Source organism: Salvelinus alpinus, chromosome 28 (assembly GCF_045679555.1).
Source record: "Salvelinus alpinus chromosome 28, SLU_Salpinus.1, whole genome shotgun sequence".
NCBI lineage: Eukaryota > Metazoa > Chordata > Actinopteri > Salmoniformes > Salmonidae > Salvelinus > Salvelinus alpinus.
The window spans coordinates 47,435,551-47,458,656 of record NC_092113.1 but is presented as its reverse complement, the minus strand read 5'-3'; the positions used below and the strand labels follow the sequence as shown (position 1 = coordinate 47,458,656).

At 43.4% G+C, this 23,106-nt stretch overlaps 1 protein-coding gene across 11 annotated transcripts in view; it reads right to left on the bottom strand.

Annotated features, from left to right (window-relative positions):
- Nucleotides 1-23,106, bottom strand: part of LOC139557951 (transcription factor E3-like) — a 55,880-nt gene that overhangs the window by 14,421 nt on the left and 18,353 nt on the right. For 5 of the 11 annotated variants that reach the window (XM_071373322.1, XM_071373317.1, XM_071373320.1 and 2 more), the window contains 4 exons: nt 17,993-18,233; nt 13,208-13,432; nt 7,699-7,794; nt 599-722 (listed from right to left, as the gene is read on the bottom strand). In XM_071373322.1, coding sequence (XP_071229423.1) covers nt 599-722; nt 7,699-7,794; nt 13,208-13,432; nt 17,993-18,184 — 637 coding nt within the window. In that variant the 5' untranslated portion in view covers nt 18,185-18,233. Of the gene's footprint in view, nt 1-598; nt 723-7,698; nt 7,795-13,207; nt 13,433-17,992; nt 18,234-23,106 lie in introns of those variants that run through there. The other 6 variants (XM_071373324.1, XM_071373321.1, XM_071373319.1 and 3 more) reach the window with 2 other exon arrangements.

Sequence of the window (23,106 nt, the reverse complement as noted above, 5' to 3'; positions counted from 1 at the left end):
AACATATAGACGAGGACTGATGGCTCTGGTTGTGACTGACTGACTGGACAGGGGAAGTCTGGGTGAGCAATGCTGAGTAAGAACTTTAAAGAGAGAATGAGTGAGAGAAAAAGAGAGAGAGAGAGAGAGAATGAGAGCGAGAGAGCAAAATGGGGGAGGGAGAGAGATACAGAAAGACAGAAACTGAGCGAGAGACCGGGTAAGAGAGAGATAGACCGAGTAAGAGAAAAAGACAGTAAGAGAGAGAGACAGCATAAGAGAGCGACAGAGACAGAGTAAGAGAGAGAGAGACAGAGTAAGAGATAGACAGCCAGGAAGTTGAGAGACAGGGAGAAAAAGAGAGATAGAGAGAGACAGAGTAAGAGATAGACAGTCAGGAAGTTGAGAGACAGGGAGAAATAGAGAGATAGAGAGAGACAGAGTAAGAGATAGACAGCCAGGAAGTTGAGAGACAGGGAGAAAAAGAGAGATAGAGAGACAGTTAAGAAACAGCTAGGGATTGAGTGTGATTTAGAGACCAGGCAGACAAGAGAAAGATAGAGATATGAGCGAGACGGGGTACTGAAGGATAAAGGTGATTGAGAGAATAACTATTTACCGGTACCGGTTAACTCAGTCTTGATGGTGTGCAAGTCAGCAGGACAGGAGTTAGAGACGGTGACGGTAGGAGCAACCATCCCTCCACTGCTGTACACATCCAGCATGTTCCTTGACACTGGCAGCTGTATACACACGACAACAACATTCATAAGGTGTAAACAACAACAACAAGATACAACAGCTTTTAGAGGCCATCAACAACTTCCCAACTGTAGTACTTAGGCCTACTTTCTCCCTCATCCAATCAGAAGGCAGTAACAACAGAATGTGCTTTGATGTCAGAAGTCTAGGAGTCTCAACAAATTAAGACATAACTCCAGTGATAACTTCCCTGGGACGCTGATCGTGTGAATTCCAGACTCCGTCTAATGTCTACATATCAGACAAGGTTCGGGTTGCAAAAATTCTGTTAACTTTCCACAAATTTCCTGGTTCTGCAGAAATCCTGGTTGGAAAATAGATTCCTGGAATCAGGAGGAAATAAAGATGAAATCTGGAAACCATCCAACCAGGATTTATAAAAAAATAAATAAAAATAAAAGATTTTGGGGGAAAGTTACTGTAATATTTTGCAACCCTAGCCAAGGTCGAACATGGTACTGATCTCTCACCTCTCTCTCTGCCCAGTGGACAGACTTCAACCTCTAATCAAATAGATGCTGTACATTATATTAATCCAAAACAGCACAAACAAAAAGCAACCCCTGACTGGTACACATCACTAAATGTACAAACAAAATAAGAGTACATCTAAAAAGACAGAAGGAAAAATCCCCCAAAAAACGATGAAATACCTGACTAAACTCAACTCACAATGTGAACAATACTTTGGGAGTCATAAAACACGGAACTCCATGGATGGACATGACACAGATCTTTAAATAGACTGTGTGTCTTTTAGACTCCTTCCTCTTTTCCCATTGTCCCCACCGTGGCCATGCTTACAGAGTATTAACATACCATAGAAGAACATTCAAATAAATCAACATAGAAAACATAGAAAGCCGGCATTTTAATATACACTATGCCTTTCAGCAGACGCATTTATCCTAAGCGACTTAGTCACGCGTGTGTACATTTCCCCCCACATATTATGATGTTAGGGGGTGGTGCTGGATATGATGAATATTAAGTTGAACAACGGTGAATCAAATCAAATCAAGTTTATTTCATATAGCCCTTCGTACATCGGCTAATATCTCGAAGTGCTGTACAGAAACCCAGCCTAAAACACCCAAACAGCAAGCAATGCAGGTGTAGAAACACGGTGGCTAGGAAAAAACTCCCTAAAAAGGCCAGAACCTAGGAAGAAACCTAGAGAGGAACCAGGCTCTGAAGGGTGGCCAGTCCTCTTCTGGCTGTGCCGGGTGGAGATTATAACAGAACATTTTCCCCCACATATTATGATGTTAGAGGGTGGTGCTGGAGATGATGAATATTAAGTTAAACAACGGTGAAGTGTCCCTTTAACAGGCACCGTGCAGAGTGTGTTAACAGTTTAACAGGCACCGTGCAGAGTGTGTTAACAGTTTAACAGGCACCATGCAGAGTGTGTTAACAGTTTAACAGGCACCGTGCAGAGTGTGTTAACAGTTTAACAGGCACCGTGCAGAGTGTGTTAACAGTTTAACAGGCACCGTGCAGAGTGTGTTAACAGTTTAACAGGCACCATGCAGAGTGTGTTAACAGTTTAACAGGCACCATGCAGAGTGTGATAACAGTTTAACGGGCACCGTGCAGAGTGTGTTAACAGTTTAACAGGCACCGTGCAGAGTGTGTTAACAGTTTAACAGGCACCATGCAGAGTGTGTTAACAGTTTAACAGGCACCATGCAGAGTGTGTTAACAGTTTAACAGGCACCATGCAGAGTGTGTTAACAGTTTAACAGGCACCCTGCAGAGTGTGTTAACAGTTTAACAGGCACCATGCAGAGTGTGATAACAGTTTAACAGGCACCATGCAGAGTGTGTTAACAGTTTAACAGGCACCGTGCAGAGTGTGTTAACAGTTTAACAGGCACCATGCAGAGTGTGCTAACAGTTTAACAGGCACCGTGCAGAGTGTGTTAACAGTTTAACAGGCACCATGCAGAGTGTGTTAACAGTTTAACAGGCACCATGCAGAGTGTGTTAACAGTTTAACAGGCACCATGCAGAGTGTGTTAACAGTTTAACAGGCACCATGCAGAGTGTGTTAACAGTTTAACAGGCACCATGCAGAGTGTGATAACAGTTTAACAGGCACCATGCAGAGTGTGTTAACAGTTTAACAGGCACCGTGCAGAGTGTGTTAGCAGTTTAACAGGCACCATGCAGAGTGTGCTAACAGTTTAACAGGCACCACGCAGAGTGTGTTAACAGTTTAACAGGCACTGTGCAGAGTGTGCTAACAGTTTAACAGGCACCACGCAGAGTGTGTTAACAGTTTAACAGGCACCATGCAGAGTGTGCTAACAGTTTAACAGGCACCATGCAGAGTGTGCTAACAGTTTAACAGGCACCACGCAGAGTGTGTTAACAGTTTAACAGGCACCACGCAGAGGGTGTTAACAGTTTAACAGGCACCATGCAGAGTGTGTTAACAGTTTAACAGGCACCATGCAGAGTGTGCTAACAGTTTAACAGGCACCACGCAGAGTGTGTTAACAGTTTAACAGGCACCACGCAGAGTGTGTTAACAGTTTAACAGGCACCATGCAGAGTGTGTTAACAGTTTAACAGGCACCATGCAGAGTGTGCTAACAGTTTAACAGGCACCACGCAGAGTGTGTTAACAGTTTAACAGGCACCACGCAGAGTGTGTTAACAGTTTAACAGGCACCATGCAGAGTGTGTTAACAGTTTAACAGGCACCATGCAGAGTGTGTTAACAGTTTAACAGGCACCATGCAGAGTGTGCTAACAGCTTAACAGGCACCATGCAGAGTGTGTTAACAGTTTAACAGGCACCATGCAGAGTGCCTGTTAAATCTCAACGGTTAATATGACCAACACTATCTACTATTCACAACAGGATCAATAGAATACAGTAATAACCAAGTTGTTAGCATGTCTACATCTCAGTGTCATTAATAGAATACAGTAATAAACATGTTGTTAGCATGGCTACATCTCAGCTTCATTAATAGAATACAGTAATAACCAAGTTGTTAGCATGTCTACATCTCAGTGTCATTAATAGAATACAGTAATAAACGAGTTGTTAGCATGGCTACATCTCAGCTTCATTAATAGAATACAGTAATAACCAAGTTGTTAGCATGTCTACATCTCAGTGTCATTAATAGAATACAGTAATAAACGAGTTGTTAGCATGTCTACATCTCAGTGTCATTAATAGAATACAGTAATAAACGAGTTGTTAGCATGTCTACATCTCAGTGTCATTAATAGAATACAGTAATAAACACGTTGTTAGCATGTCTACATCTCAGTTTCATTAATAGAATACAGTAATAACCACGTTGTTAGCATGTCTACATCTCAGTGTCATTAATAGAATACAGTAATAACCAAGTTGTTAGCATGTCTACATCTCAGCTTCATTAATAGAATACAGTAATAACCAAGTTGTTAGCATGTCTACATCTCAGTGTCATTAATAGAATACAGTAATAACCACGTTGTTAGCATGTCTACATCTCAGTGTCATTAATAGAATACAGTAATAAACACGTTGTTAGCATGTCTACATCTCAGTGTCATTAATAGAATACAGTAATAAACACGTTGTTAGCATGTCTATATCTCAGTGTCATTAATAGAATACAGTAATAACCAAGTTGTTAGCATGTCTACATCTCAGTGTCATTAATAGAATACAGTAATAAACACGTTGTTAGCATGTCTACATCTCAGTGTCATTAATAGAATACAGTAATAACCAAGTTGTTAGCATGTCTACATCTCAGTGTCATTAATAGAATACAGTAATAAACGAGTTGTTAGCATGTCTACATCTCAGTGTCATTAATAGAATACAGTAATAAACGAGTTGTTAGCATGTCTACATCTCAGTGTCATTAATAGAATACAGTAATAAACGAGTTGTTAGCATGTCTACATCTCAGTGTCATTAATAGAATACAGTAATAAACGAGTTGTTAGCATGTCTACATCTCAGTGTCATTAATAGAATACAGTAATAACCAAGTTGTTAGCATGTCTACATCTCAGTTTCATTAATAGAATACAGTAATAAACACGTTGTTAGCATGTCTACATCTCAGCTTCATTAATAGAATACAGTAATAACCAAGTTGTTAGCATGTCTACATCTCAGCTTCATTAATAGAATACAGTAATAAACGAGTTGTTAGCATGTCTACATCTCAGTTTCATTAATAGAATACAGTAATAAACGAGTTGTTAGCATGTCTACATCTCAGTGTCATTAATAGAATACAGTAATAAACGAGTTGTTAGCATGTCTACATCTCAGTGTCATTAATAGAATACAGTAATAAACGAGTTGTTAGCATGTCTACATCTCAGTGTCATTAATAGAATACAGTAATAACCAAGTTGTTAGCATGTCTACATCTCAGTTTCATTAATAGAATACAGTAATAAACACGTTGTTAGCATGTCTACATCTCAGCTTCATTAATAGAATACAGTAATAACCAAGTTGTTAGCATGTCTACATCTCAGCTTCATTAATAGAATACAGTAATAAACGAGTTGTTAGCATGTCTACATCTCAGTTTCATTAATAGAATACAGTAATAAACGAGTTGTTAGCATGTCTACATCTCAGCTTCATTAATAGAATACAGTAATAAACACGTTGTTAGCATGTCTACATCTCAGTTTCATTAATAGAATACAGTAATAACCAAGTTGTTAGCATGTCTACATCTCAATTTCAAGTTAAGCTAGACCCTGTAGACAGCTACAATGTCAAAATCAATTCAGTGAGAATGTAAAACCTAAGCAAATCCAAACAAAACAAAAAAAACCTGTCTTATCTCATCTAACTACAAACAAATTCCACAGAACAACAATATTTAGTTTACCTCAATCATCTGATTTATTTTGTGATCATGCTGCTGCTCCTGCAGAACAACCAGTATCCTCATCTTTCTCCTGCCGAACCAAACTGCTCTCACACTCAGCCGCTTCCCCTTTCTCTCAGAACAGGCGGTTGAGAAATGGGGAAACATGTTCAGGAGAGAAAAAAAAAACACCTCTCCTCTCTTTCTCTCCAGTCCACTGTTAGCTAACCTTTAGTCTTCTTAGTTGGCTAACTCTCTCTCCACATTCTTCACAGTTAAGCTATCAGCATTCTACACCCAGGCAGCCCCCCTCCCTATCCTCCAGCACCATGCTGACCCCACCCTACCCTGCTGTAACCCTGGCCTGCTCTGGCCTGCTCTAGCCTTGTTCTGGCTACTGTTAGCCATCTGTCACAAGTGTGTTTACTCTCACAGCTAGACTGGATTCCACAGTCCTGCTCCAAGAAAACAACCAATTACCGCTCGCCCCCCCCCCCCCCCCCAAAAAAAAATCAATGATGGACAAATAGAGACACAGCTATCAATGTGTTGATAAGCCAATAAGAGCGAGGGTCAACTTTCAGTGGAGATAGAAGAGGATTCCATTATTAACTGCTTGCTGCGATAGCAAGCCACAAAAAGGCTTACTATGTGTGTTTCACTTGAAGAAGTGGGCCAACAGATGATTCATTCATCTCCAGGAGTGAATGCATAGTCATATGTTGTTGGTATGATATTTTGCTACGTACCCTGTTGGCTAGCTGTAGTGCAGAGTCCATCAACTTACAGAAGGATACGTACCGTGTTGGCTAGCTGTAGGCCAGAGTCCATCAACTTACAGGAGGATCAGTACCGTGTTGGCTAGCTGTAGGCCAGAGTCCATCAACTTACAGAAGGATACGTACCGTGTTGGCTAGCTGTAGGCCAGAGTCCATCAACTTACAGGAGGATCAGTACCGTGTTGGCTAACTGTAGGCCAGAGTCCATCAACTTACAGGAGGATCAGTACCGTGTTGGCTAGCTGTAGGCCAGAGTCCATCAACTTACAGAAGGATACGTACCGTGTTGGCTAGCTGTAGGCCAGAGTCCATCAACTTATAGGAGGATCAGTACCGTGTTGGCTAACTGTAGGCCAGAGTCCATCAACTTACAGAAGGATACGTACCGTGTTGGCTAGCTGTAGGCCAGAGTCCATCAACTTACAGAAGGATACGTACCGTGTTGGCTAGCTGTAGGCCAGAGTCCATCAACTTACAGGAGGATCAGTACCGTGTTGGCTAGCTGTAGTGCAGAGTCCATCAACTTACAGAAGGATACGTACCCTGTTGGCTAGCTGTAGTGCAGAGTCCATCAACTTACAGAAGGATACGTACCCTGTTGGCTAGCTGTAGTGCAGAGTCCATCAACTTACAGAAGGCTATGTACCCTGTTGGCTAGCTGTAGGCCAGAGTCCATCAACTTACAGAAGGATACGTACCGTGTTGGCTAGCTGTAGGCCAGAGTCCATCAACTTACAGGAGGATCAGTACCGTGTTGGCTAGCTGTAGTGCAGAGTCCATCAACTTACAGAAGGATACGTACCCTGTTGGCTAGCTGTAGTGCAGAGTCCATCAACTTACAGAAGGATACGTACCCTGTTGGCTAGCTGTAGTGCAGAGTCCATCAACTTACAGAAGGCTATGTACCCTGTTGGCTAGCTGTAGGCCAGAGTCCATCAACTTACAGAAGGATACGTACCCTGTTGGCTAGCTGTAGTGCAGAGTCCATCAACTTACAGAAGGATACGTACCCTGTTGGCTAGCTGTAGTGCAGAGTCCATCAACTTACAGAAGGCTATGTACCCTGTTGGCTAGCTGTAGGCCAGAGTCCATCAACTTACAGAAGGATACGTACCGTGTTGGCTAGCTGTAGTGCAGAGTCCATCAACTTACAGGAGGATCAGTACCGTGTTGGCTAGCTGTAGGCCAGAGTCCATCAACTTACAGAAGGATACGTACCGTGTTGGCTAGCTGTAGTCCAGAGTCCATCAACTTACAGAAGGCTATGTACCCTGTTGGCTAGCTGTAGGCCAGAGTCCATCAACTTACAGAAGGATACGTACCGTGTTGGCTAGCTGTAGTCCAGGGTCCATCAACTGAAAGAACTCATCGTTGAGACCGGATTCAAAACTGATGATGCCATCAATCACATCTTCCATCTGAAAGACAAACAGCTCTGGGGTCAGTAGAGGAAGATATATATATGTACATACACACATATACACTACCGTTCAACAGTTTGGGGTCACCTAGAAATGACCTTGTTTTTGAAAGAAAAGCACATTTTTTGTCCATTAAAATCACATCAAATTGATCAGAAATACAGTGTCGACATTGTTAATGTTGTAAATGATTATTGTAGTTGGAAACGGCAGATTTTTTATGGAATATCTACATAGGCGTACAGAGTAGAGGTCGACCAATTAATCAGAATGGGCGATTAATTAGAGCCGATTTCAAGTTTTCATAACAATCGGAAATCTGTATTTTTGGACACCTTTATTTAATCTTTATTTAACTAGGCAAGTCAGTTAAGAACACATTCTTATTTTCAATGACAGCCTAGGAACGGTTGGTTAACCGCCTCGTTCAGGGGCAGAACGACAGATTTTTACCGTGTCAGCTCGGGGGATTCAATCTTGCAACCTTACAGTTCACTAGTCCAAAGCTCTAACCACCTGATTACATTGCACTCCACGAGGAGCCTGCCTGTTACGCGAATGCAGTAGAAGCCAAGGTAAGTTGCTAGCTAGCATTAAACTTATCTTATAAAAAACAATCAATCAATCATAATCACTAGTTATAACTACACATGGTTGATGATATTACTAGTTTATCTAGCGTGTCCTGCGTTGCATATAATCGATGCGGTGCGTATCGTTGCTCCAATGTGTACATAACCATAAACATCAATGCCTTTCTTAAAATCAATACACAGAAGTATATATTTTTAAACCTGCATCTTTAGCTAAAAGAAATCCAGGTTAGCAATATTAACCAGGTGAAATTGGGTCACTTCTCTTGCGTTCATTGCACGCAGAGTCAGGGTATATGCAACAGTTTGGGCTGCCAAATTTGCCAGAATTTTACGTAATTATGACATAACATTGAAGGTTGTGCAATGTAACATTGCAGTTAGATAAAATACGGAACGGTTCAGTATTTCACTGAAAGAATAAACGTCTTGTTTTCGAGAAGATAGTTTCCAGATTCTACCATATTAATGACCTAAGGCTCATATTTCTGTGTTATTATGTTATAACTAAGTCTATGATTTGATAGAGCAGTCTGACTGAGCGGTGGTAGGCAGCAGCATGCTCGTAAGCATTCATTCAACCCTTTCCTGCGTTTTGCCAGAAGCTCTTCGCTGTGCTTCAAGCCTATCAACTCCCGAGATTAGGCTGGTGTAACCGATGTGAAATGGCTAGCTAGTTAGCGGTGTGTGCGCTAATAGCGTTTCAAACGTCACTCGCTCTGAGACTTGGAGTAGTTGTTCCCCTTGCTCTGCATGGGTAACGCTGCTTCGAGGGTGGCTGTTGTCGTTGTGTTCCTGGTTCGAGCCCAGGTAGGAGCGAGGAGAGGGATGGAAGCTATACTGTTACACTGGCAATACTAACGTGCCTATAAGAACATCAAATAGTCAAAGGTATATGAAATACAAATGGTATAGAGGGAAATAGTCCTATAATTCCTATAATAACTACAACCTAAAACTTCTTACCTGGGAATATTGAAGACTCATGTTAAAAGGAACCAGCAGCTGTCATATGTTCTCATGTTCGGAGTAAGGAACTTAAACGTTAGCTTTCTTACATGGCACATATTGCACTTTTACTTCCTTCTCCAACACTTTGTTTTTGCATTATTTAAACCAAATTGAACATGTTTCATTATTTACTTGAGGCTAAATTGATTTTATTGATGTATTATATTAAGTTAAAATAAGTGTTCATTCAGTATTGTTGTAATTGTCATTATTACAAACAAACAAAAAAAAAATTGTCCGATTAATCGGTATCGGCTTTTTTTGGTCCTCCAATAATTGGTATCGGTATCGGCGTTGAAACGTCATAATCGTCCGACCTCTAGTACAGAGGCCCATTATCAGCAACCATCACTGCTGTGTTATAATGGCACGTTGTGTTAGCTAATCCAAGTTTATCATTATAAAAGGCTAATTGATCATGAGAAAACCCCTTTTGCAATTATGTTAGCACAGCTGAAAACTGTTGTCCTGGTTAAAGAAACAATAAAACTGGCCTTCTTTAGACTAGTTGAGTATCTGGAGCATCAACATTTGTGGGTTCGATTACAGGCTCAACATGTCCAGAAACAAAAAAATTATCCTGAAACTCGTCAGTCCATTCTTGTTCTGAGAAATTACGGCTATTCCATGCGAGAAATTGCCAAGAAACTGAAGATCTCGTACAGCGCAGTGTACTACTCCCTTCACAGAACAGCGCAAACTGGCTCTAACCAGAATAGAAAGAGAAGTGGGAGGCCCCGGTGCACAACTGAGCAAGAGGACGAGTACATTAGAGTGTCTAGTTTGAAAAACAGACGCCTCACAAGTCCTCAACCGGTCCTCATTAAATAGTACCCACAAAACACCAGTCTCAATGTCAACAGTGAAGGGGCGACTCCGGGATGCTGGCCTTCTCCCTGGTCTCCCTGGTACCTGGTCTCCCTGATACCTGGTCTCCCTGGTACCTGGTCTCCCTGGTACCTGGTCTCCCTTCTCCCTGATACCTGGTCTCTCTGGTACATTCTCTCCCTGATACCTGGTCTCCCTGACACCTGGTCTCCCTGATACCTGGTCTCCCTGACACCTGGTCTCCCTGATACCTGGTCTCCCTGGTACCTGGTCTCCCTGATACCTGGTCTCCCTGGTACCTGGTCTCCCTGGTACCTGGTCTCCCTGGTACCTGGTCTCCCTGATACCTGGTCTCCCTGGTCTCCCTGATACCTGGTCTCCCTGGTACCTGGTCTCCCCAGCACCTTGGGTCAGACATACAGCCAGACTGAGATAGCGTGTTAGAACGGATTAGTCAGGGTGAGTCATACATAGAAAACCTCACTAAAACACTCCACACAGCACTATATGAATAAGGCACAAATTCACAAGCCATGAAATATTCTACCACATGGCTTATTCAGGCTTTTTCCTTCCTTCCTGAAATTCAACCCCTCCTTATTGTCTGAGTAAGACCTTTTTTTGACCAACTGAATTTAAATTCCAGTTAAATTCCATTTTAATACAACTTTTTTCATCCCCCTCAGTGGCAAATTAATTTGATTTTACTCCAGATGTGCCAAACAAAAAATCTTGAATCTGCTATGTAATGTGTTAATTCAGGATGAATACAGACCTACAGACAGCGGAGTACACCTTTAACTACAGTCTCTGTGGTGTGAAGTGTGCAGAGGTCATTAGCCTGGAACTGTTGCATTTGACAGAATAATGTTGTACTGAACACACATAGCAAGGTGCAGGAGACAGGAGACAGGAGACAGGAGACAGACCAGCCCCAGTCAGCCAGCCAGCCAGCCAGCCAGACAGACAGACAGACAGACCAGCCCCAGACAGACAGACAGACAGACAGGCAGCCAGCCAGCCAGCCAGCCAGCCAGACAGACAGACAGACAGACAGACAGACAGACAGACAGACAGACAGACAGACAGACAGACAGACAGACAGACAGGCAGGCTAATGTGAAACCAAACACACTGAGCCACAGAGAAAGGTGCAGGAGACAGGAGACAGACCAGCCCCAGTCAGTCAGTCAGACAGACAGACAGACAGACAGACAGACAGGCAGACAGACAGACAGACAGACAGACAGACAGACAGACAGACAGACAGACAGACAGACAGACAGGCTAATGTGAAACCAAACACACTGAGCCACAGAGAAAGGTGCAGGAGACAGGAGACAGACCCGCCCCAGTCAGACAGACACACAGTCAGACAGACAGACAGACAGACAGACAGACAGACAGGCTAATATGGAACCAAACACACTGAGCCACAGAGAAAGGTGCAGGAGACAGGAGACAGACCCGCCCCAGTCAGACAGACACACAGTCAGACAGACAGACAGACAGACAGACAGACAGACAGACAGACAGACAGACAGACAGACAGACAGACAGGCTAATATGGAACCAAACACACTGAGCCACAGAGAAAGGTGCAGGAGACAGGAGACAGACCCGCCCCAGTCAGACAGACACACAGTCAGACAGACAGACAGACAGGCTAATATGGAACCAAACACACTGAGCCACAGAGAAAGGTGCAGGAGACAGGAGACAGACCCGCCCCAGTCAGACAGACACACAGTCAGACAGACAGACAGACAGACAGACAGGCTAATATGGAACCAAACACACTGAGCCACAGAGAAAGGTGCAGGAGACAGGAGACAGGAGACAGGAGACAGGGGACAGGAGACAGGAGACAGGAGACAGGAGACAGACCCGCCACACCGTGAGACTTGTCTCCAACAACATGCTATTGTTATTACAGGGGGAACAAACTACTGTTGAATTTTAAAGGAACTGAAAGACCAAGACAGCGTATTATATATATATATATATACACATGGAACGAACACACAAGATGTGGTTAAAATGAATATTTTACAGATGGAGGACACTCTAGACGGAATTGCAGTATGTCTTGTTGGATAGAATAAAGTTTGATTATTTAGGTCATAGCGTGTTGAAAGGATGTGGTGTGAGTTGACGATTATACAACGTTATAGAAATGTATTGCATAAAACGGAGGTGAATGTCATGTAGAGTAGAACAGAGGTTCTCAAACGTTTCGGGGCCAGGGAATCCGTTTTGGGGCCGGGGGGAGGGGGGAGGGGGGGGGTCTCCCCCTCGTCATAATAGGAACACAACTGGAGTTAAATAAAATTAAAAAAATATATAACATACAAGGACTTTTAATATGACTTTGACCGTGCGTGGACGGACAAACCAAGTCTCGGGGGCCCTGGGAAGGAAAGCCCTGGGCCCGCCTCTTGGCATCGAAGAGAAAATCTAGCACTTTTCTACACATTTTGTCACTGGGCAGAGAGATTTTTTGTTTGTTGTTGTTGCAGCTTTAAAGCTTATATCCTGCAATTCTACAAAAAAAATTCCCATGAGGCAGAGAGAACATTTAGCAGTTTTAATTACAGTACATTTATGTTATTCAAAAAAAATATAAAAAAAATTGGGGAATACACGTAGTGAGTTGAAAAATGGATAATTGTTGGAGTATTGTAGATACCAGTGAGCCTCCAGGCCCACGTTGCCTCGGGTCAAGAACATACATGGTAGATTCCTAATAATACATTGTATTGCATTACATACCATACAACTTATTTCACGAATTCCTTGACCAAAATGAGTTTATTCTGGTACTGTTCATAAGAGATCTGGCCCGTAACCACCGTGCTTCTACACCTGCATTGCTTGCTGTTTGGGGGTTTTAGGCCGGGTTTCTGTACAGCACTTTGAGAAATCAGCTGATGTACGAAGGGCTTTATAAATACATTTGATTTGATTTGATTTAGTACCTCCTCTTTGTTGGAGCTCAGGCTGAGCACAGCCAATGGGCTGCTAGGAGTGCTGCTGGCTGCAGGCTGGAGCTCGCGGGCGGATCCGGACTGAGGTGAAGGGGAGGCGCCCAGCGTCTGACTGGTCAATTTGTTCCCCACGGTGGAGGAGAGGTAGTGTTTAACCTGCTGTCTCAGGGAGGCCTGGAGGTGGTACTTGGTGGGGTTCTCCAGGTGGGTCTGAACCTGAAGGAGAGAGAGAGACGGGGGTTAGATAGAGTAGAGGCCTGGATGGAGAGAGAGAGAGAGAGAGGGGGAGAGAGAGAGACAGGGGGGGGGGAGTGAGAGACAAAGGGGGGAATAGTGAGAGATAGAGGGGGGGGGGGGGAGTGAGAGACAGAGAGAGGGGATAGTGAGAGACAGAGAGGGGGGGAGAGTGAGAGACAGAGAGGGGGGATAGCGAGAGATAGAGGGGGGGGAGTGAGAGACAAAGGGGGGGATAGTGAGAGAGAGAGGGGGGGAGTGAGAGACAAAGGGGGGGATAGTGAGAGAGAGAGAGAGGGGGGGAGTGAGAGACAAAGGGGGGGATAGTGAGAGAGAGAGAGAGGGGGGGGAGTGAGAGACAGAGAGGGGGGGACAGTGAAAGACAGAGAGGGGGGATAGTGAGAGACAGAGAGGGGGGGATAGTGAGAGACAGATTGGGGGGATAGTGAAAGACAGAGAGAGGGGATAGTGAAAGACAGAGAGGGGGGATAGTGAGAGACAGAGAGGGGGGGAGTGAGAGACAGAGGGGGGGGGGGGTGAGAGACAGAGAAGGGGGATGGTGAGAGACAGAGAGAGGGGATAGTGAGAGACAGAGAAGGGGGATAGTGAGAGACAGAGAGGGGATAGTGAAAGACAGAGAGGGGGGATAGTGAGAGACAGAGAAGGGGGATAGTGAGAGACAGAGAGGGGGGATAGTGAAAGACAGAGAAGGGGGGGAGTGAGAGACAGAGAAGGGGGATAGTGAGAGACAGAGAAGGGGGATAGTGAGAGACAGAGAGGGGGGATAGTGAGAGACAGAGAAGGGGGATAGTGAAAGACAGAGAAGGGGGATAGTGAAAGACAGAGAGGGGATAGTGAGAGACAGAGAGGGGGGGAGTGAGAGACAGAGAAGGGGGATGGTGAGAGACAGAGAGAGGGGATAGTGAGAGACAGAGAAGGGGGATAGTGAGAGACAGAGAGGGGATAGTGAGAGACAGAGAAGGGGGATAGTGAGAGACAGAGAAGGGGGATAGTGAGAGACAGAGAAGGGGGATAGTGAGAGACAGAGAGGGGGGATAGTGAGAGACAGAGAGGGGGGATAGTGAGAGACAGAGAGGGGATAGTGAGAGACAGAGAAGGGGGATAGTGAGAGACAGAGAGGGGATAGTGAGAGACAGAGAAGGGGGATAGTGAGAGACAGAGAGGGGATAGTGAGAGACAGAGAAGGGGGATAGTGAGAGACAGAGAAGGGGGATAGTGAGAGACAGAGAGGGGGGATAGTGAGAGACAGAGAGGGGGGATAGTGAGAGACAGAGAGGGGATAGTGAGAGACAGAGAAGGGGGATAGTGAGAGACAGAGAGGGGGGATAGTGAGAGACAGAGAAGGGGGATAGTGAAAGACAGAGAAGGGGGATAGTGAAAGACAGAGAGGGGATAGTGAACGACAGAGAGAGGGGATAGTGAAAGACAGAGAGGGGGGATAGTGAGAGACAGAGAGGGGGGGAGTGAGAGACAGAGGGGGGGAGTGAGAGACAGAGAAGGGGGATGGTGAGAGACAGAGAGAGGGGATAGTGAGAGACAGAGAAGGGGGATAGTGAGAGACAGAGAGGGGATAGTGAGAGACAGAGAAGGGGGATAGTGAGAGACAGAGAAGGGGGATAGTGAGAGACAGAGAGGGGGGATAGTGAGAGACAGAGAGGGGGGATAGTGAGAGACAGAGAGGGGATAGTGAGAGACAGAGAAGGGGGATAGTGAGAGACAGAGAGGGGATAGTGAGAGACAGAGAAGGGGGATAGTGAGAGACAGAGAGGGGATAGTGAGAGACAGAGAAGGGGGATAGTGAGAGACAGAGAAGGGGGATAGTGAGAGACAGAGAGGGGGGATAGTGAGAGACAGAGAGGGGGGATAGTGAGAGACAGAGAGGGGATAGTGAGAGACAGAGAAGGGGGATAGTGAGAGACAGAGAGGGGATAGTGAGAGACAGAGAAGGGGGATAGTGAGAGACAGAGAGGGGGGATAGTGAGAGACAGAGAAGGGGGATAGTGAGAGACAGAGAAGGGGGATAGTGAGAGACAGAGAGGGGGGATAGTGAGAGACAGAGAAGGGGGATAGTGAGAGACAGAGAGTGGAGAGAGAAAGAGGGAGAGATGGGAAGTCATTGAGGAAAGGCAGATATCAGGTTGTTATAATGCACTGTAAGCCCTGTCATCAACATGTACGGCTTCCTTAGAAATGTAACACAGTATCTGCAACAGCTCCCACTTCGATTTAAAACGTTTGTGGTCAAAAGCAAAACCAGTCCTCCCTAAACCCAGTCCTCCCCAAAACCAACACAGTCCTCCTCAAACCCAGTTCTCCCTAAACCCAGTCCTCCCCAAAACAAACCCAGTCCTCCCCAAAACAAACCCAGTCCTCCCCAAATCCAGTCCTCCTCAAACCCAGTCCTCCCCAAACCCAGTCCTCCTCAAACCCAGTCCTCCCCAAACCCAGTCCTCCTCAAACCCAGCCCTCCCCAAACCCAGCCTCCCCAAAACCAGTCCTCCCCAAACCCAGTCCTCCCCAAACCCAGCCCTCCCCAAAACCAGTCCTCCCCAAACCCAGCCATCCCCAAGCGCAATCCTCCCCAAGCCCAGCACTCCCAAAATCCAGCCTCCCCCAAACCCCAGCCCTCCTCAAGACCAGCCCTCCTCAAGACCAACCCTCCTCAAGACCTCCTCAAGACCAGCCCTCCTCAAGACCAGCCCTGTCCAAGACCAGCCCTCCTCAAGACCATCTCTCCTCAAGACCTCCTCAAGACCAGCCCTCCCCAAGACCAGCCCTCCTCAAGACCAGCCCTGCCCAAGACCTCCTCAAGACCATCTCTTCTCAAGACCTCCTCAAGACCAGCCCTCCTCAAGACCTCCTCAAGACCAGCCCTCCTCAAGACCTCCTCAAGACCAGCCCTCCTCAAGACCAGCCCTGCCCAAGACCAGCCCTCCTCAAGACCATCTCTCCTCAAGACCTCCTCAAGACCAGCCTTCCTCAAGACCAGCCCTCCTCAAGACCATCTCTCCTCAAGACCTCCTCAAGACCAGCCCTCCCCAAGACCAGCCCTCCTCAAGACCTCCTCAAGACCAGCCCTCCTCAAGACCTCCTCAAGACCAGCCCTCCCCAAGACCAGCCCTCCTCAAGACCTCCTCAAGACCAGCCCTCCTCAAGACCTCCTCAAGACCAGCCCTCTCCAAGACCTCCTCAAGACCTCAAGACCATCTCTCCTCAAGACCTCCTCAAGACCAGCCCTCCTCAAGACCAGCCCTCCTCAAGACCAGCCCTCCTCAAGACCAGCCCTCCTCAAGACCAGCCCTCCTCAAGACCAGCCCTCCTCAAGACCAGCCCTCCCCAAGACCAGCCCTCCTCAAGACCAGCCCTCCTCAAGACCAGCCCTCCCCAAGACCAGCCCTCCTCAAGACCAGCCCTCCTCAAGACCAGCCCTCCCCAAGACCAGCCCTCCTCAAGACCAGCCCTCCCCAAGACCAGCCCTCCTCAAGACCAGACCTCCCCAAGACCAGCCCTGCCCAAGACCTCCTCAAGACCATCTCTCCTCAAGACCTCCTCAAGACCAGCCCTCCTCAAGACCTCCTCAAGACCAGCCCTCCTCAAGACCTCCTCAAGACCAGCCCTCCTCAAGACCAGCCCTGCCCAAGACCAGCCCTCCTCAAGACCATCTCTCCTCAAGACCTCCTCAAGACCAGCCTTCCTCAAGACCAGCCCTCCTCAAGACCATCTCTCCTCAAGACCTCCTCAAGACCAGCCCTCCCCAAGACCAGCCCTCCTCAAGACCTCCTCAAGACCAGCCCTCCTCAAGACCTCCTCAAGACCAGCCCTCCCCAAGACCAGCCCTCCTCAAGACCAGCCCTCCTCAAGACCTCCTCAAGACCAGCCCTCTCCAAGACCTCCTCAAGACCTCAAGACCATCTCTCCTCAAGACCTCCTCAAGACCAGCCCTCCTCAAGACCAGCCCTCCTCAAGACCAGCCCTCCTCAAGACCAGCCCTCCTCAAGACCAGCCCTCCTCAAGACCAGCCCTCCCCAAGACCAGCCCTCCTCAAGACCAGCCCTCCTCAAGACCAGCCCTCCTCAAGACCAGCCCTCCCCAAGACCAGCCCTCCTCAAGACCAGCCCTCCCCAAGACCAGCCCTCCTCAAGACCAGCCCTCCCCAAGACCAGCCCTCCTCAAGACCAGACCTCCCCAAGACCAGCCCTCCCCAAGACCAGCCCTCCTCAAGACCAGACCTCCCCAAGACCAGCCCTCCCCAAGCCCTCCAGGGCATGATGTATTGACAGTAGATGTAGGGAAACAGGTTGGACAGGCTGAAAGGGTCAGGGTTGTGATTCATAGCCATGTTGCTGATGGTCAATGTGTTTGGGGGACTGCAGGACTCCTGCACTGTAGTATCTTATTATCATGTCCGCAATTCTGGAACGCTCCAATTGTAATTTCTTTGACACACAAACAGACCAGGCGTTTATAGTGAATTGCAAACCCAACAGCCCTCAGAGAGCTTCAGGAAAGTCATGACCTTACCTTGAGGACTTCCACAGGGACCTGGGCAGAGGGTGGTCGGGCTCCGGTATGCTCTGGGGCCATGGAGATGGCTGGGGAGGAGTCGGTGGTGCGTAGCTGGGCTGAGGAGACCTGCTGCTGGGCCTCTCTCCTCTCCTGGTCCCTGGCCTGCTGGCGCATCAGCTCCTGCCTCATCAACACCCGAGACGTCATCACTGAGCTGGAGGAGGGACACACCGTATCAGAGGGGGGTGGAGACAGGCTGCAGGCGGAGGGAAGGGGGACAGAGTCAGGTCAGTTTAAAAAACACATACATGTTAAAACAGGGTACAGGGGGAGAACATGAAGGACAGAGTCAGGACAGTTTAAAAACCATATAAAGTGCATTCGGAAAGTATTCAGACCCCTTCCTCCACATTTTGTTAAGTTACAGCCGTATTCTAAAATCAATTAAATGAAATATTTTCCTCATCAATCTACACACAACACCCCATAATGACAAAGCAAAAACAGGTTTTTAAGAAATGTTTGCTAATTTAGTAATAATAAAAACAGAAATAGCTTATTTAAGTATTCAGACCCTTTGCTATGAGACTCGAAATTGAGCTCAGGTGCATCCTGTTTCCATTGATCATCCTTGAGATGTTTCTACAACTTGGAGTCCACCTGTGGTAAATTCAATTGATTGGACATGATTTGGAAAGACACACACCTGTCTATATAAGGTCCCACAGTTGACAGTACATGTCAGAGCCAAAACCAAGCCATCAGGTCGAAGGAATTGTCCGTAGAGCTCCGAGACAGGATTGTGTCGATGCACAGGTGTGCCAAGCTTTTAGCGTCATACCCAAGAAGACTCAAGGCTGTAATCGCTGCAAAGGTGCTTCAACAAAGTACTGAGTAAAGGGTCTGAATAAATGTGATTTTCAGTTTTTTATTTTGAATGAATGAGCGAAAATTTCTACAAATCTGTTTTTGTTTTGTCATTGTGGGGTGTTGTGTGTAGATTGTTGAGGGGGGAAAACAATTTAATACGTTTTAGAATAAGGCTGCAACGTAACAAAATGGGGAAAAAGTCAAAGGGTCTGAATACTTTCCGAAAGTACTGAACACATTAAAACAGGCTGTAGGGGGGAGGGATAACCTGATGAAATGTATTTATAGCTGTCTTGTAGTTTGTAATGTATTTATAGCTGTCTTGTAGTTTGTACTGTATATATAGCTGTCCTGTAGTTTGTAATGTATTTATAGCTGTCCTGTAGTTTGTACTGTATATATAGCTGTCCTGTAGTTTGTAATGTATTTATAGCTGTCCTGTAGTTTGTACTGTATATATAGCTGTCTTGTAGTTTGTAATGTATATATAGCTGTCCTGTAGTTTGTAATGTATTTATAGCTGTCCTGTAGTTTGTACTGTATTTATAGCTGTCCTGTAGTTTGTACTGTATTTATAGCTGTCCTGTAGTTTGTACTGTATATATAGCTGTCCTGTAGTTTGTAATGTATTTATAGCTGTCCTGTAGTGTGTAATGTATTTATAGCTGTCCTGTAGTGTGTAATGTATTTATAGCTGTCCTGTAGTTTGTAATGTATTTATAGCTGTCCTGTAGTTTGTACTGTATTTATAGCTGTCCTGTAGTTTGTACTGTATATATAGCTGTCCTGTAGTTTGTAATGTATTTATAGCTGTCCTGTAGTTTGTAATGTATTTATAGCTGTCCTGTAGTGTGTAATGTATTTATAGCTGTCCTGTAGTTTGTACTGTATTTATAGCTGTCCTGTAGTTTGTACTGTATTTATAGCTGTCTTGTAGTTTATACTGTATTTATAGCTGTCCTGTAGTTTGTACTGTATTTATAGCTGTCCTGTAGTTTGTACTGTATTTATAGCTGTCTTGTAGTTTATACTGTATTTATAGCTGTCCTGTAGTTTGTACTGTATTTATAGCTGTCCTGTAGTTTGTACTGTATTTATAGCTGTCTTGTAGTTTATACTGTATTTATAGCTGTCCTGTAGTTTGTAATGTATATATAGCTGTCCTGTAGTTTGTACTGTATTTATAGCTGTCCTGTAGTTTGTAATGTATATATAGCTGTCCTGTAGTTTGTACTGTATTTATAGCTGTCCTGTAGTTTGTAATGTATATATAGCTGTCCTGTAGTTTGTACTGTATTTATAGCTGTCTTGTAGTTTGTAATGTATATATAGCTGTCCTGTAGTTTGTAATGTATATATAGCTGTCCTGTAGTTTGTAATGTATTTATAGCTGTCTTGTAGTTTGTAATGTATTTATAGCTGTCCTGTAGTTTGTAATGTATTTATAGCTGTCCTGTAGTTTGTAATGTATTTATAGCTGTCTTGTAGTTTGTAATGTATTTATAGCTGTCCTGTAGTTTGTAATGTATATATAGCTGTCCTGTAGTTTGTAATGTATTTATAGCTGTCTTGTAGTCTGTACTGTATTTATAGCTGTCTTGTAGTTTGTAATGTATTTATAGCTGTCTTGTAGTTTGTAATGTATTTATAGCTGTCTTGTAGTTTGTAATGTATTTATAGCTGTCTTGTAGTTTACTGTATTTATAGCTGTCTTGTAGTTTGTAATGTATTGATAGCTGTCTTGTAGTTTGTAATGTATTTATAGCTGTCTTGTAGTTTGTACTGTATTTATAGCTGTCTTGTAGTTTGTAATGTATTTATAGCTGTCTTGTAGTTTGCACTGTATTTATAGCTGTCTTGTGGTTTGTAATGTATTTATAGCTGTCTCGTAGTTTGTAATGTATTCATAGCTGTCTCGTAGTTTGTAATGTATTTATAGCTGTCTTGTGGTTTGTAATGTATTTATAGCTGTCTTGTAGTTTGTAATGTATTCATAGCTGTCTCGTAGTTTGTAATGTATTTATAGCTGTCTTGTGGTTTGTAATGTATTTATAGCTGTCTTGTGGTTTGTAATGTATTTATAGCTGTCTTGTAGGTTGTAATGTATTTATAGCTGTCTTGTAGTTTTTATAGCTGTCTGTAGTTTTTATACTGTATTTATAGCTGTCTTGTAGTTTGTACTGTATTTATAGCTGTCTTGTAGTTTGTACTGTATTTATAGCTGTCTTGTAGTTTGTACTGTATTTATAGCTGTCTTGTAGTTTGTAATGTATTTATAGCTGTCTTGTAGTTTGTACTGTATTTATAGCTGTCTTGTAGTTTGTAATGTATTTATAGCTGTCTTGTAGTTTGTAATGTATTTATAGCTATCTTGTAGTTTGTAATGTATTTATAGCTGTCTTGTAGTTTGTAATGTATTTATAGCTGTCGTGTAGTTTGTACTGTATTTATAGCTGTCTTGTAGTTTGTAATGTATTTATAGCTGTCTTGTAGTTTGTAATGTATATATAGCTGTCCTGTAGTTTGTAATGTATATATAGCTGTCCTGTAGTTTATACTGTATTTATAGCTGTCTTGTAGTTTGTAATGTATTTATAGCTGTCTTGTAGTTTGTAATGTATTTATAGCTGTCTTGTAGTTTGTAATGTATTTATAGCTGTCTTGTAGTTTGTAATGTATTTATAGCTGTCTTGTAGTTTGTAATGTATTTATAGCTGTCTTGTAGTTTGTAATGTATTTATAGCTGTCTTGTAGTTTATACTGTATTTATAGCTGTCTTGTAGTTTGTAATGTATTTATAGCTGTCTTGTAGTTTGTAATGTATTTATAGCTGTCCTGTAGTTTGTAATGTATTTATAGCTGTCCTGTAGTTTGTAATGTATTTATAGCTGTCCTGTAGTTTGTAATGTATTTATAGCTGTCTTGTAGTTTGTAATGTATTTATAGCTGTCTTGTAGTTTATACTGTATTTATAGCTGTCTTGTAGTTTGTAATGTATTTATAGCTGTCTTGTAGTTTGTAATGTATTTATAGCTGTCTTGTAGTTTATACTGTATTTATAGCTGTCTTGTAGTTTGTACTGTATTTATAGCTGTCTTGTAGTTTGTAATGTATTTATAGCTGTCTTGTAGTTTGTACTGTATTTACAGCTGTCTTGTAGTTTGTAATGTATTTATAGCTGTCTTGTAGTTTGTAATGTATTTATAGCTGTCTTGTAGTTTGTAATGTATTTATAGCTGTCTTGTAGTTTATACTGTATTTATAGCTGTCTTGTAGTTTGTAATGTATTTATAGCTGTCTTGTAGTTTGTAATGTATTTATAGCTGTCTTGTAGTTTGTAATGTATTTATAGCTGTCTTGTAGTTTATACTGTATTTATAGCTGTCTTGTAGTTTGTAATGTATTTATAGCTGTCTTGTAGTTTGTAATGTATTTATAGCTGTCTTGTAGTTTATACTGTATTTATAGCTGTCTTGTAGTTTGTAATGTATTTATAGCTGTCTTGTAGTTTGTAATGTATTTATAGCTGTCCTGTAGTTTGTAATGTATTTATAGCTGTCTTGTAGTTTGTAATGTATTTATAGCTGTCTTGTAGTTTATACTGTATTTATAGCTGTCTTGTAGTTTGTAATGTATTTATAGCTGTCTTGTAGTTTATACTGTATTTATAGCTGTCTTGTAGTTTGTAGTGTATTTATAGCTGTCTTGTAGTTTGTAATGTATTTATAGCTGTCTTGTAGTTTGTACTGTATTTATAGCTGTCTTGTAGTTTGTACTGTATTTATAGCTGTCTTGTAGTTTATACTGTATTTATAGCTGTCTTGTAGTTTATACTGTATTTATAGCTGTCTTGTAGTTTGTACTGTATTTATAGCTGTCTTGTAGTTTGTAATGTATTTATAGCTGTCTTGTAGTTTGTAATGTATTTATAGCTGTCTTGTAGTCTGTACTGTATTTATAGCTGTCTTGTAGTTTGTAATGTATTTATAGCTGTCTTGTAGTTTGTAATGTATTTATAGCTGTCTTGTAGTTTGTAATGTATTTATAGCTGTCTTGTAGTTTACTGTATTTATAGCTGTCTTGTAGTTTGTAATGTATTGATAGCTGTCTTGTAGTTTGTAATGTATTTATAGCTGTCTTGTAGTTTGTACTGTATTTATAGCTGTCTTGTGGTTTGTAATGTATTTATAGCTGTCTTGTAGTTTGTAATGTATTCATAGCTGTCTCGTAGTTTGTAATGTATTTATAGCTGTCTTGTG